This window comes from Cetorhinus maximus, chromosome 2 (genome assembly GCF_964194155.1).
Source record: "Cetorhinus maximus chromosome 2, sCetMax3.hap1.1, whole genome shotgun sequence".
NCBI classification, from domain to species: Eukaryota; Metazoa; Chordata; class Chondrichthyes; order Lamniformes; family Cetorhinidae; genus Cetorhinus; species Cetorhinus maximus.
In genome coordinates this window covers 177508652-177521215 of record NC_135880.1, presented here as the reverse complement: position 1 = coordinate 177521215, position 12564 = coordinate 177508652, and the positions used below count along the sequence as shown (strand labels likewise).

The following is a 12564-nucleotide window of genomic DNA, read 5'->3' as shown; positions in this document are numbered from 1 at the left end:
AACTGTTGGAGGGCTAACTCTCTCAGCGCTGGGGGATCCAAACAGCGAGATGGGGTCGCGATTTTGCGCCACTTGAGATGCAGAGCACCAACCGTTGGGGTTAGAGGGGACATTTTAGAATTCCTCGTTCTTTTTATTCGCAAGTGCAGCTTCCCAATAGTGACCGGTTGCCATAGTGAAGGGAGCCCGGGGCCGCCATGATCCGTGTGAGTAAGCGAGCGCTGGACTGGATTTATTCCATTGTGAGTATCGAGTATGAACAGCAGGGGGGAGCAGTGTTGCCAACTCTGGTTGGGCATAGTCCTGGAGATTCCCTTTGACTTCTGGAGACTCCAGGGCAATCCTGGAGAGTTGGCAACTTTACATTTGGGATGTTAGGTTAGCAGCAACGATGGCTGAAAAATGTTGTGCCTTTTGCACTTCTTGCGTGCCTTACTCTGCACAATCTGTATTAAATTTCACTTTGGCACTGTTTTGCCCTCTGTCGAGCTCACTGTCTCGCTCAGCTGAACACAGTACCAATTAATAGGGCTCTTACCAAAATCTGACTCCTCTTAACTAATTACCCCTTATTTAGAGTCAGGCCCTTTGGCCCATCGTGTCCATGCCAGCCATCAAGCACCAATCTATTCAAATCCCATTTTCCAGCACTTGGCCCATTGCCCTGTATGCTTTGGTGTTTCAAGTGCTCGTCGAAATATTTCTTTTTTTTTTAACATATATATTGCAGCATGTTAAAACCAAATTGTGAAAACTGCCATAACAACATGTCGCTAAGACAAGGTGCAAACTTATTTCCTTTTAATTAGTAAAATTTATTCTGTCGGTTCTAGCAGGGCTAAGTACTATATGGTGCAAAACATATCTTGCAGTTGAAACCTTGACCATTTTCTATTCTTCCACCAATTTCTTAATCATATACCCTGCAGCCACAGTAATGAAATTAATGAACAGCCTTTTGGGAGGAACGTTGTCAAGTTGGGCGAAGAATAATCAAAGCTTATACAGATAAAAACAAAATGCAGTCAAGTTCTATTAAAATCTATGGGACTGTACTAGGGACAAATGCCAAAAAAAATTACTTGTGATCTCTTAGCATCATCTACCAGAATTCATTTAATGCAATGAAAACAGAAAATGCTGGAAATGCTCAGCACGTCAGGCATCTATGAAGAGAGAAAGAGTTAACGTTTCAGGTTGATGACCCTTTATCAGAACTGCAGCAACCTGAAATGTTAATTTATTCCCTCACCATAGGTGTTGCCTGACTTGCTGAATGTTTTCCAGCATTTTCTGTTGTTTTTACTTCGATTCCAGCATCCATAGTACTTTTCTTTTTGATTTAACGCGATGTCTGTCTCATCTTGTACAGATACTCCTGATCATCGTCTTGCTCTCTTGGGGATTTGTTATTTATGCAGCCAGGATTACAGGTATCCAGCAGCTGAAGAAGAGATTTCCAAAATTATTTCCAGAGTTAGACCTTTATTAAGATTCTGCTGATGTAAGGGCACCTGTATCACTAGACGAAGCAGGACACAGATGAGGAGAAAGGTCTTGGCACCAACCTTGTGCAATGTGTGAGCTTGCAGCTTTCAATGCTGCACAGTGAGCACTGCAAACATAACTAAATTGATGTGTAAAGAATGACTGGATTGCAAATGAATGTTTTTAATTACTTCAAACTGTAAAATTTCACTTAAAAATTCTGATGTTCACATTTTAATAATCAAGCTTTATCAGCAAAGAATTGTCGCCTTTTATGTTTTGATTTTTTCCATTTGTAAACAGCATTGAAGATTAGAATATCTTTGTTGTTGCATGGATTTGTGTAAAACAATTAATGTAAAACAGTGGTGAGAATGTGGAGCTCACCAACAGAGGGATCATTTGAAGTGAATAGCCCAGGTGCATTTGAGGGAAAGCTAGATAAGCACGAGGGAAAAAGGAATAGAGGATTATGCTGACAGAGGGTGAAGGGTGGAAAAAAGGCTCGAGCGACCATAAGCAGACATTGGCTAGTTGGCTTGAATGGCCTGTTTCTGTGTTGTATATTCTGTAAAATATTTTGCACAAAGAATTAGGAAGAGCAACAGTCAGGCCTGAATCTTCTGGTCGGCGTGCGGGGGTGGGTCCTGCTCACCGATGCGTAAAGTGACGTAAAACTGATATTCAGTTCGGCGGGCGTGCACCGGAGTCGGCTGTGCGCCCGCTAAACTGTCAAAGGCCTATTAAGCCCATTTAACAACCAGTTGAAACAATTAACAGGGCTGCCCGTCCAACCTTAAGGTTGTTAGGCAGGCGAAGAGCCCAGGCGGCCTTCGCATTTATCATGAAACCTCATCCACGGGCGGGATGAGGTTTCATGAAGTGTTTATAAGTTAAATAAAAATTTTTATTAAAATTCATTGACATGTCCCAGCTCATGTGACACTGTCACATGAGGGGACATGTCTGAATAATTTTTTTTCAATTCTTCATAATTAAAGTCATCTCCCTGAGGTTTCTGTGCTCGTTCGCATGCATGCACGAAAGAGCGCAGGCAGCGACTCTCCCTCCTCCCGCTGCCCGCACAGGGAGCGCTCACCGCTACCGGGCGCACGTCACGCTGGGCAGGCCTTAATTGGCTAGCCCGACGGGGAGAAAATTCTCCCCTCAGTTACCCATATAGACTTCTTAGGTAGATTAGCTATATTTTGAAAATCTGGAGTAGACTTTTCAATGTTCATCAAGTTTACAATTCCATGTCTGTCATCTGAATGGTACTCGGACTGAGGTAATTTCCCTTGTTGGGGAGACCAAACCTGCGGTCTATAAATATAAAAGAATCACTAGTAAATCCAATTGGGAATTCAGGAGAAACTTCTTTACCCAAAGAGCGGTGAGAATGCGAAACTCGCTACCATAGGGACTGGTTGAGGTGAGTAGCATACATTTAAAGGGGAGGCTGGATAAACACGAGGGAGAAGGAAATAGTGTTTGATGAAGACGGGTAGGAGGAGGCTCGTGTGGATCATAAATACCAGCATAACCCACTACGCTGAATATCCTGTTTGTGCTGAAGACTCTGTGCAAAAGTGCAAGGAATCTGCAGTTCAGGAAGTATAATTACGTTAAAGCCGTTGTGGTAAGTTACCTGCTACCCTGACATTTCCTTGCAGTCCCTTTCCGTGTGGCATTCCTTCATTTATTACTCTCCTGGTGCCAGAGGTTAAAATGAAATTTGACTGGCGGTTTCATTGGAGGTGTAAACTCTTCAAAATTCTGTCCCTAAATCCTGATCCTGTGTTTTCAGAATCTCTGAAGACACTTGGAAACACTTTAGGGTGTTGTTTTCTCCACTCTTGTCCTGGGCTCCAGAATGGTTTAGGATGTGGGTTGGCCACCTGGTGGTTCTTTTGGTATTCATCACCACTCTTGACTGGATGCAAAGAGGTCGACAGAACATTGACTTAAACAATTGGTTGGGGGGGATTGTATGGCATGTCTATCATCTGCTGCAGTTGGGGTTCAGCTTGCAGGTAGCCCTCCAAATTTTACCTGGAGCTGTACTGGACCAACAGTAGCCTGCAATGGCTTCACTTCCTACTCCTGCACCCTTACCTCTGATGTCCCCTAAGGATCTATCCTTGGTTCCGTTCTATTTCTCACCTGCATGCTGCTCTCAGCAACATCGTTCAAAATCAGTGTTAGTTTTCACATGTACACTGACAACGCCCAGTTCTACCTCACCACCACCTCTCCTGACTCCTCCACTGTTGCTAAATTCTCAGCCTGTTCAAACGCCCAGTACTAGATGAGCTAAAATTTCCTCCAATATTGGAAAGCTGAAGCCGCTGTCTTTTGTCCTTGTTACAAACTCCGTTCCCTTGCTAACAACTTCCATCGCACTCCTTGGCAATTGTCTGAGGCTGAACTAGACTGTCCACAATCTTGGTGTCAGATTTGACCCAGAGATGAGTTTCTGACCACATAACTGCACCATCAGAAAGACTGCTTATTCCCACTTCCATAACATTGCCGACTCTGCCCCTGCCTCTGTTCATCTGCTGCTGAAACTCACATCCATGCCTCTTGTTACTCCTGGACTAGACTATTCCAGTGCATTGCTGGCTGGCCTCCCACACTCTACCCTCTGTAAACCTGAGGTCTTCCAAAACACTGCTGCCTGCGTCAAGTCCTACTCACCCATCACCCCTGTGCTCACTGACCTACACTGGCTTCTGGTCAAGCAATGCCTCGATTTTAAAATTCTTATCCTTGCTTTTGATCCCTCCATACCCTCATTCTTCCTTATCTCTATAAATCTTCTTCAGCCACACAACCCTCAGATCGCTGTACTCGTCTAATTCTGGCCTTTATAGTGAAATGCCCAAGGTACTTCACAGAAGCAATCGTCAAACAAAATTTGACACTGAGCCACCTAAGGAGGTATTAGGACAGGTGACCAAAAGCTTGGTCAATGAGGTAGGTTTTAAGGATCCTCTTGAAGGAGGAGAGAGGCGCATTGTGGTTTAGGGAGGGAATTCCAGAGATTAGGCCCCAGGCAGCTGAAGGAAAGTCCACCAATGGCGGAGTGATGAAAATTAGGACTGCACAGGAGGCCAGAATTGGAGGTGTGCAGAGGTCTCAGAGGGTGGTAGGGCTGAAGGAAGTCACAGAGGGAGGGAAAGGTCAAAAATGGATTTGAAAATGCGGATAAGAATTTTAAAAATTGAGGCATGGCTGGACTGGTCAGATAAATGAAGAGGTGATGGGTGAATGGAACTCGGAGCAAATCAAGACATGGGCAACAGAGTTTTATAAATTTCCATATGAATAACAAGCAGCCTTCTGGATCTTGGTAAATCAGCATTTAATGATAAATAAGTCTTTCAAATGGAGCAACTGTATCTGTGCCTTTCCTCTGAACTTAATTGTACAACCATTGACGCTAGACATCCATAATATCCTCTGATTAGTGGTGCCCATTCTGCTCATCCTCCGGCATTGGTGGAATAGCTTCTCCCGTCTCCAATATTGTGTCACCCTGAAGGAACGAACCATAAGATAGAAGTCAGACGTGTGATTAGCTCAACAGATTTTCACTCAAGCATGTTATTCTTTATGATAAAATCCCTTGTTTCTGTCTTTTTCAGCCGGTTTCCCCATTAATTAAATGTTTCGAGCCTTGAGTTTTTGTGACAATTGGTTATTTTCTATTTACAATTCTCAGTTACCGTATCACACAAAAATCCTTCTCCCTAGTTTCCCTCGTCTCTTGATCTCATTTCATCACACAAAGTCTACACAGGTAACATTCCAGCAAAAAAAATCCTCAAACACAGTTACTTTAACAGTTCCATATTCACATTGTTATATGCACCTCTAAAATTTAGGTTACTGGATTTAAAAAAACAGAAAAAATGTACAGAGATCACAGCTAGTATCTTTTCAGGGGGATTTTCGCAATTTCCTGCCATTACTTTGGTTTAGATTCTGGAGTAGCAGCGTAAAAAGCTTTTTTTCAGTGTTATCATCAATTTTCCAATACAGCAATGACAGGGGGTTGGGATATTTCCTGAGGAAATTCTAACCGCATGTACTTACCCTTACTTTCACCGCACTGAATCTTCGGGGCTTGGAAACAACCCATCCCCCAAGTACCTCATGATTCCTGCTTATCCACGGAGTCCCTATGTTTGAGAGCTCCCTGGCTCATGCCAGTACATAAACACACACACACAACCCCTCAATGAGACAGTTCCTGGGGCCTAACGAGCAGTAAGGGGATTCCCAACGCATCTGCGGTGAACCAGGATTCTTTCTTCATACACAAAAGCCAGTACCACCAGTCAGGATTTCCCTAGCCACTTCTTGGGACGTCCCTGTTATGGCACAGCCAAAAATGCTGAGCTGTTCAAATCCCAGAGGGAAACTTGAGACAACTGCCACAACTATTTTTGCAATCTGTATGTTTTGAGATGCGGGCTTTGAATTCAGTAGTAATAAGACCACCAAGCCTTACAGATTTTGACAAAACTAGATTAAACATCTATTAAAAATAAAAATGATTTTTAAAGCACATATATATGTCTATAAATTACTACTATAATAACTTCTAAAGCCCCTAATTAATCTGACTCCAGTTATATCTCTGTTAAGGCAACAGTAACACAGATTTTAAAAGACCCGGGCAAAGAAACATGATACCTGAACAATCCAATTCAAAGTGAGTTTCCTTAATTTCAGTTCGTTGTAGACAGCAGCTTGAGGTGTAGATGCTGAAGGCTTTTCACACCTGTTAGATCTTAAAATGCCTACCTTTACACAGAGCCTTCTCTCTTTTATACATATTTTCCCCTTTGAATGCAAATTCCCATTGTTTCACTATGTCTTTGGGCTTTACCTCCCTGATCATAAAAAAATTATCATAGTACCAATTTTACCAGTAATCTTTGGGAAAAATAAACACTGTTTCTTAACTTCTGCTGGTTTGGTGTAATATTTCACTCCCTCTTTTTAATTCAAGCTAGTCTAGTTTATTTAAAAATGCAAATGTCCTTTTATACCTTACATTCTAAACTTCTCCCATGTTTATCTACTTAACATTTCAAACCTAGCTATCTTCTACATCAAAACCTTCAGGCCAGCTGCCTTTAATCCAATTAAGTCTCTCTCTCTCACACACACACACATATAGACACACATACCACAATCTTACAATAAATTCCAATAACATTATTATATCCTCCTGACAGTTCCATTATCTTTCCTTTGTGTTTGTTTTGACCTGTACAGATTGTTGAAGACGTGACAACAAGGTACAGCATGTGCACTACTGCAAGCGGGACTGTTCAGGTGCTGCATGCTTTTTCTCAAAATGCCACCCATAGGTGCTGTGGGTAAACCTTGACTGGAGAGGAATTTTCAAGAGCACTTTTCCCTTATTAGCTCTGTTTATTTTTTGGTCTCTCCCAGGAGATTACATGACTGCAGGTTGGAGGGAGGTTACACACTTGGGTTTCTGTTTGATGAATAAATACTCAATATGGGCTGTGCCAAGATTTGATGCAACAAACGCCAGAATTTCCTGGTTTCGTTTCAGATTTCCATCATTCTCAGTTTTTCTTTGTTTTATAAATCTCTCCTCGTCATCTCAGCACATTGAAGATACACTAATCAATTTTACACTAATGCATACGGTGCAGATCCTGCCATGTAACTTACCGGGAAAATTTTTGGTTTCACACACACAACGCCATATGGTTTAGCCTGTGGAACAAAAGCCACAAATTTAAGGACTGAAGAGCTCGACTGAAATTTACTAGATGCAAATACTGAATACAAGTAACAGCAAAAAACTTGCAATTATTTGGCTCCTTTGACATAGTAAACCATCCCAAGGTGCTTAACAGGAGTGATTATCATACAAAACTTGACAATGAGATACATAAGATTTTAGGACAAGGAGCCTAAAGCTTGATCCAAGACGTGGGTTTTAAGGAGAGCCTTAAAAGAGGAGAGAGTGATGGAGGCACAGGTTTAGGGGGGGAATTCCAGAGCTTAGGGCTTAGACAGCTGAAGGCAAAGCCACCAATGGTAGAGCAATGAAAATCATGGACACTCAATAGGCCAGAAGGGCTGGAGAAGTTAACAGTGATAGAGAGAATGGAGACTATGGAGGGATTTGAGAACATTTTTGTTGAGAAACATTTTTCTTTACTCATTCACAGGATGTGGGCATCACTGGCAAGGCCAGCATTTGCTGCATATCCCTAATTTCCCATGAAACTGAGTGATTTGCTAGGCCATTTCAGAGGGGAGTTAAAAGTCAACCATGTTGCTGTGAGTCTAGAGTCACATGTAGGCCAGACCAGGTAAGGATGGCAGATTTCCTTCCCTAAAAGGGCATTTGTGAACCAGATGGGTTTTTACAACAATTGATAGTTATCATGGTTACCATTACAGGGACTGGCTTTATATTAATTGTTTAAATTCCACAGTTGTCATGGTGGGATTTGAACCTGTGTCCCAAGAGCATTACGTCTGGGTTACTAGTCCGGTAACATTATCACTAAGGCATTACCACATCTCTCCCTGACCAGTATTGAAGGAATCCTATACTGTTGGGAGGTGCTGCCTTTGAATCAGACGTTAAACCGAAGCCTCGTGTGCCCTCCCGGGTGTAAATAAAAGATCTCTGGCACAATTTGGACGACAAAGAGGGGAGTTTTCCCCAGTGTGCTGGCCAATATTTACCCCTCAACCAACGCTTAAAACAGAGTTACTATCACACCTGTGGAAATAAGCTGCCGTGTTTCCTACATTACACCAGGGACTATGCTTCAAAGGTACTTCATTAGCTGTAGAGCGCTTTGGGACAATCTGAAAGACACTATAGACAATGCAGTTTCTTTCTTTAGCTCTTCATCTAGATTGCCAACAACTGCCAGTACTCACTTCAACATGGTACTTCACGTAGTAATGGACAACCCAGGCAGGAATCAGCAACCGAGTCAAAGTCCACCAGCCTGCGTTGCATGTCTTATAGGTCTGAAATATAGAAGAATTACAAAATGAAAACATCAACATGAAAACTTGACAGGAATTGGAGATGTAGAAAGATTGCATTCAAGACAGTTTAGGAAGATTGGCACTCAGTGAGCCTAGATTAAAACACTCAAAATATTGGTTTAGAAATAACTTAACAATCTGACTAACTTCACTATCAAAACTATTATTCTTTTTCGCTAAAAGCAATCTCATTATGTGGGTGAATTTCCAGATGGGGTACGCAGAAGGAATAGAGTGCACTTACTCTGACAACCCACATTGGAAATTTAAACAGATGACGCTAGCAAGGCAGACAGTATCTGCTTAATATTTGCAGCATTTCTGTTTATGTTGAGATTTTCAGCATCTGCAGGATTTTGGCTTTTGTCCAAAGTAAATATTATAGAGTCATTACAGCACAGGAGTCCATCAAGTCTGTGTCAGCTCTCTGTAGAGCAATCCAGTCACACCCATTCTCCCGCTCTATCCCCTTAGCCTTGCAAGTTTATTTCCTTCCAAGTGTCCATCCAATTTCCTTTTGAAATCATTCAGCAGGTAGAGTAGGTAGAGTGTTCCAGGTTATTACCACTTGTGTAAAAAAGTTCTTCCTTACATTCCCCCTGCATCTCTTGCCGAAAACTTTAAATCTGTGTCCCCCTACTCCTTGTCCAATCAGCTAATGCGAACAGCTTTTCTTTGTCTATCTTATCTAAACCTGTCATAATCTTGTGCCCCTCTATCAAATTTCCCCTCAAACTCTGTTGTTCTGAGGAGAGCAACCCCAGCCTCTCCAACTAGCTAAAATCCCTCATTCTTGGAACCAATCTGGTAAATCTCCTCTGCACCCTCTCAAGGACCCTCACATCTTTCCTAAACTTGTATTTTATCCTGATAATTCAGCCATTAATCCTATCTGCAGGGCTCATTTATGGAGATCCAAAATTGTGTAAGTGCAGGTCATCTATCTCAGCCAACTGTCCAGTGGAAGCAGCCTCAACAACAACCTTCAAAAGGGAACTGGCCGTAAACTTGAAAAGTAAAAACTTGCAGGGCAATGGGGAGTGGGATGATTTGGATAGCTCTTTCAAAGAGCCAGCACAGGCACAGTGGGCTGAATGTCCACCTTCTCTATCATACGATTCTATGCTTCCACCACTTCTCACTTCCACCGACACTTGTCACCTTTCAGTTTCTTCTGACTGGAAGCTCTGACTGTTCCACTAGGTCTCCTCAAACAGTAGAAACAAACAGCAGTCAGAGGCTGAAGTCTTTAAGGAATGCAAGGGAGACAGTGGCATTGTGGTAATGTCACTGAACTAGTAATCTGGAGTCCGAGGCTAATGCTTTGGGGATATGGGTTCAAATCCCACTAAGGCAGCTGGTGAAATTTAAATTCAATTAATAAAACTGGAATATAAAACTGTTATCAGTTGTTGTAAAAACCCATCTGATTCACTAATGCTCTTTAGGCAAGAAAATCTGCCATCCTTACCTGGTCTGGCCTACATGTGACACCAGACCCACAGCAATGTGATTGACTCTTAAGTTCCCTCTGAAATGGCCTAGCAAGCCACTCAGTTCAAGGGCAGTTAGGGATGGGCAACAATTGCTGGCCTTGCCAGCGACACCCACATCCCATGAAAGAGTAAATAAAGAAAGAAAACCTCTCTCACTCCACCTCACAGCGTTCATAACACATCTAAACAGGTTGATAATCATCCTGCTAACCCTTCCAACACACCAATGGTGGACGGGAAGATTGAGTGAAAAATGCATTGAGCTAAGGCGTTATACCCTCTCAGCAAGTATATAATCTATCAATACTCACTCTTCACACATCAATAGTGAGCATGAAAAGAACTGGACCCCAGTGAGGGAATCAATATCTTTAACGGAATGGAAGAAGCTTGGGGAGAGAGGAAGAGGAGAGCACTCAGTAGCTGGTGAGCAAGCAGCACAAAACTTGCTCACACTGAGCTGCAGAACACCCCTGACTCAGGAATGTTCAACACCAGTACTTAACGTTCCCATTGATTTGGCTTTATTTCAAGTTACTCATTCTCACAGATGGTGTTCAGATTTATGAGGCCACAGTGCTAAGAGCAGCTGTTTGCAAAACTTGCAGCTCCTGAATTTCAAGCAGAGCAGACTGGAGAGTACAAAATCTACATGCAGATAATTCCAGATTGCTGGGCTTGCTAACATAAAGCGTGATTGCATTTAAAATAGACAGGTTTTTTCTGCACCAATAGGAGCAGAGGGATCCAAAAGCACGTGGCATGGTAGAAGGGTCAAACGGGAAATGAGGAAACAATTTTTCCACCAAAAAATTGTATAGGGACCTGGAAGCCACTCCCTGAAAGGGTGGTTGAGGCTTACCACATAATGTCTACTTGAAGAGCTGTAACCTGCAGGGCTAAGGACAAGGTGTAGGAAGATGGGATTAGCAAATTTTCTATGATTTGATGAATGAGAAATGATTACAAGGGATATATGACACAGGAATCGGCCATGCCGGTGTTTATGCTCCACTTTAGTCCTTTCTCCCTCATACACTTGTCTAGCTTCCTTTAAGTGCATCTATACTATTTGCTTCAACCACTCCTTGTGGTAGCAAGTTCCATATTTTCACCACTCTTTGGGTAGTTTCTTCTGAATTACCTATTGGATTTCTTGGTGACTATCTTACACCGATGGCCTCTAGTTAAACTCTTCCCGAGAGGAAACATTCTCACTGTATTCATTCCATCAAAACCTTTCATAATTTTAAATACCTTATTGGGTCAAATTTGCAGAGAATGTTAGGAGTACCATTCAAAGATTGCAAAAGAGAGAGATAGAGAGCAGACCTGTTTAAACACTCGACCACCCACCCACCTGGGCCAAGGACAGGATTAAACGTACTGGGCTAAGTGAGGCTTTACCCCCAACTACACTTGAAGCGGTGCCACAATCAACAGGGGGTCACAATCAGCTCCATCCATGGGATGTCACAATCTGTGTGATGTCACAGTCCATGTGAGGTTGCAGTCTATGATGTCACAGTCTGTGAGGTCACAATGCATGTGATGTCTCAATATATGATGTCACAGTCCATGTGAGGTCACGATATATGATGTCACAGTCAGTGTGAGGTCTCAATCTATGATGTCACAATCGTGAGGTCAAAATCAATGATGTGACACTTATGAGGTCACAATCCATGTGATGTCACAAAGTGCCTGCCGGCCTATCATTGCAGAGTGACAGCTCCTCGTCAGTCCTCTCCCCTCTCCCAGCTCTCACTCACTCACATAAATTCTCCAGAGGCTCCGCGGCTGTAGGAATCCCTCCCAGAACCGGCTTACGGCCCCTTTGCTATCGGCCGGAAGGACGGGTTCGCGCGGGCTCAGCTCCTGGTCCTTCAGCCACCGGCGGCGCAGGTTCACCAGCTGCTGGAACCGGGCCTTCTCCTCTGGCGTGTAACCCAGAGGCATCGCTGCAAACTGGCGGAGCGGAGCAATAACTAGGCCCCGGTCACTCGGACATCGGCATCAGAGCGACAACAACTGCCCGGGTTACAGTTCGGCGCACGCTGATTGCGTCACACCGGGGATACTGCAGAGCACCCCCTTCCGCCCGGGAGGAGGATACTGCAGAGCACCCTCTGCCGGCCGGAAGGAGGATACTGCAGAGCACCCCCTGCCGGCCGGGAGGAGGATACTGCAGAGCACCCCGTGCCGGCCGGGAGGAGGATACTGCAGAGCACCCCGTGCCGGCCGGGAGGAGGATACTCCAGAGCACCCCCTGCCGGCCGGGAGGAGGATACTCCAGAGCGCCCCCTGCCGGCCTGGAGGAAGATACTCCAAAGCACCCCCTGCCGGCCGGGAGGAGGATATTCCAGAGCACCCCCTGCCGGCCGGGAGAAGGATTCTGTGCCTCCTCGTATCTCAATTGATAAGAATCAGCAATATCCAGGGCAAAAATAAAACTACCTGGAAAAACTCAGCAGGTCTGACAGCATCTGCGGAGAGGAGCACAGTTAACGTT

General features: G+C 43.7%; 2 protein-coding genes across 2 annotated transcripts; one reads left to right on the top strand and one right to left on the bottom strand.

Moving 5' to 3' along the window:
- The first annotated feature begins 62 nt into the window (after positions 1 to 62).
- On the top strand, positions 63 to 1750 carry LOC144667811 (small integral membrane protein 27-like). Its single transcript, XM_078529282.1, has 2 exons — positions 63 to 242; positions 1373 to 1750. Exons 1-2 carry the CDS (start codon positions 198 to 200, stop codon positions 1490 to 1492), a joined length of 165 nt encoding a protein of 54 aa, XP_078385408.1. The 5' UTR covers positions 63 to 197; the 3' UTR covers positions 1493 to 1750.
- A 3088-nt stretch (positions 1751 to 4838) lies between these two features.
- Positions 4839 to 12119, bottom strand: ndufb6 (NADH:ubiquinone oxidoreductase subunit B). The gene is made up of 4 exons (XM_078529268.1): positions 11829 to 12119; positions 8443 to 8535; positions 7210 to 7254; positions 4839 to 5029 (listed from the first exon to the last, which is right to left on the bottom strand). Exons 1-4 carry the CDS (start codon positions 12009 to 12011, stop codon positions 4958 to 4960), a joined length of 393 nt encoding a protein of 130 aa, XP_078385394.1. The 5' UTR covers positions 12012 to 12119; the 3' UTR covers positions 4839 to 4957.
- Positions 12120 to 12564: the final 445 nt, after the last annotated feature.

Bases quoted from the DNA above. Each gene is read 5' to 3' on its own strand.
- LOC144667811 (XM_078529282.1), top strand. From the start codon at position 198: ATGATCCGTGTGAGTAAGCGAGCGCTGGACTGGATTTATTCCATT. The intron at 243-1,372 runs GTGAGTATCGAG...CATCTTGTACAG, and splicing joins TGGACTGGATTTATTCCATT to ATACTCCTGATCATCGTCTT.
- ndufb6 (XM_078529268.1), bottom strand. From the start codon at position 12,011: ATGCCTCTGGGTTACACGCCAGAGGAGAAGGCCCGGTTCCAGCAGCTG. The intron at 7,255-8,442 runs GTGAGTACTGGC...TTTGTTCCACAG, and splicing joins ACGTGAAGTACCATGTTGAA to GCTAAACCATATGGCGTTGT. The intron at 5,030-7,209 runs GTAAGTTACATG...TCGTTCCTTCAG, and splicing joins TGAAACCAAAAATTTTCCCG to GGTGACACAATATTGGAGAC.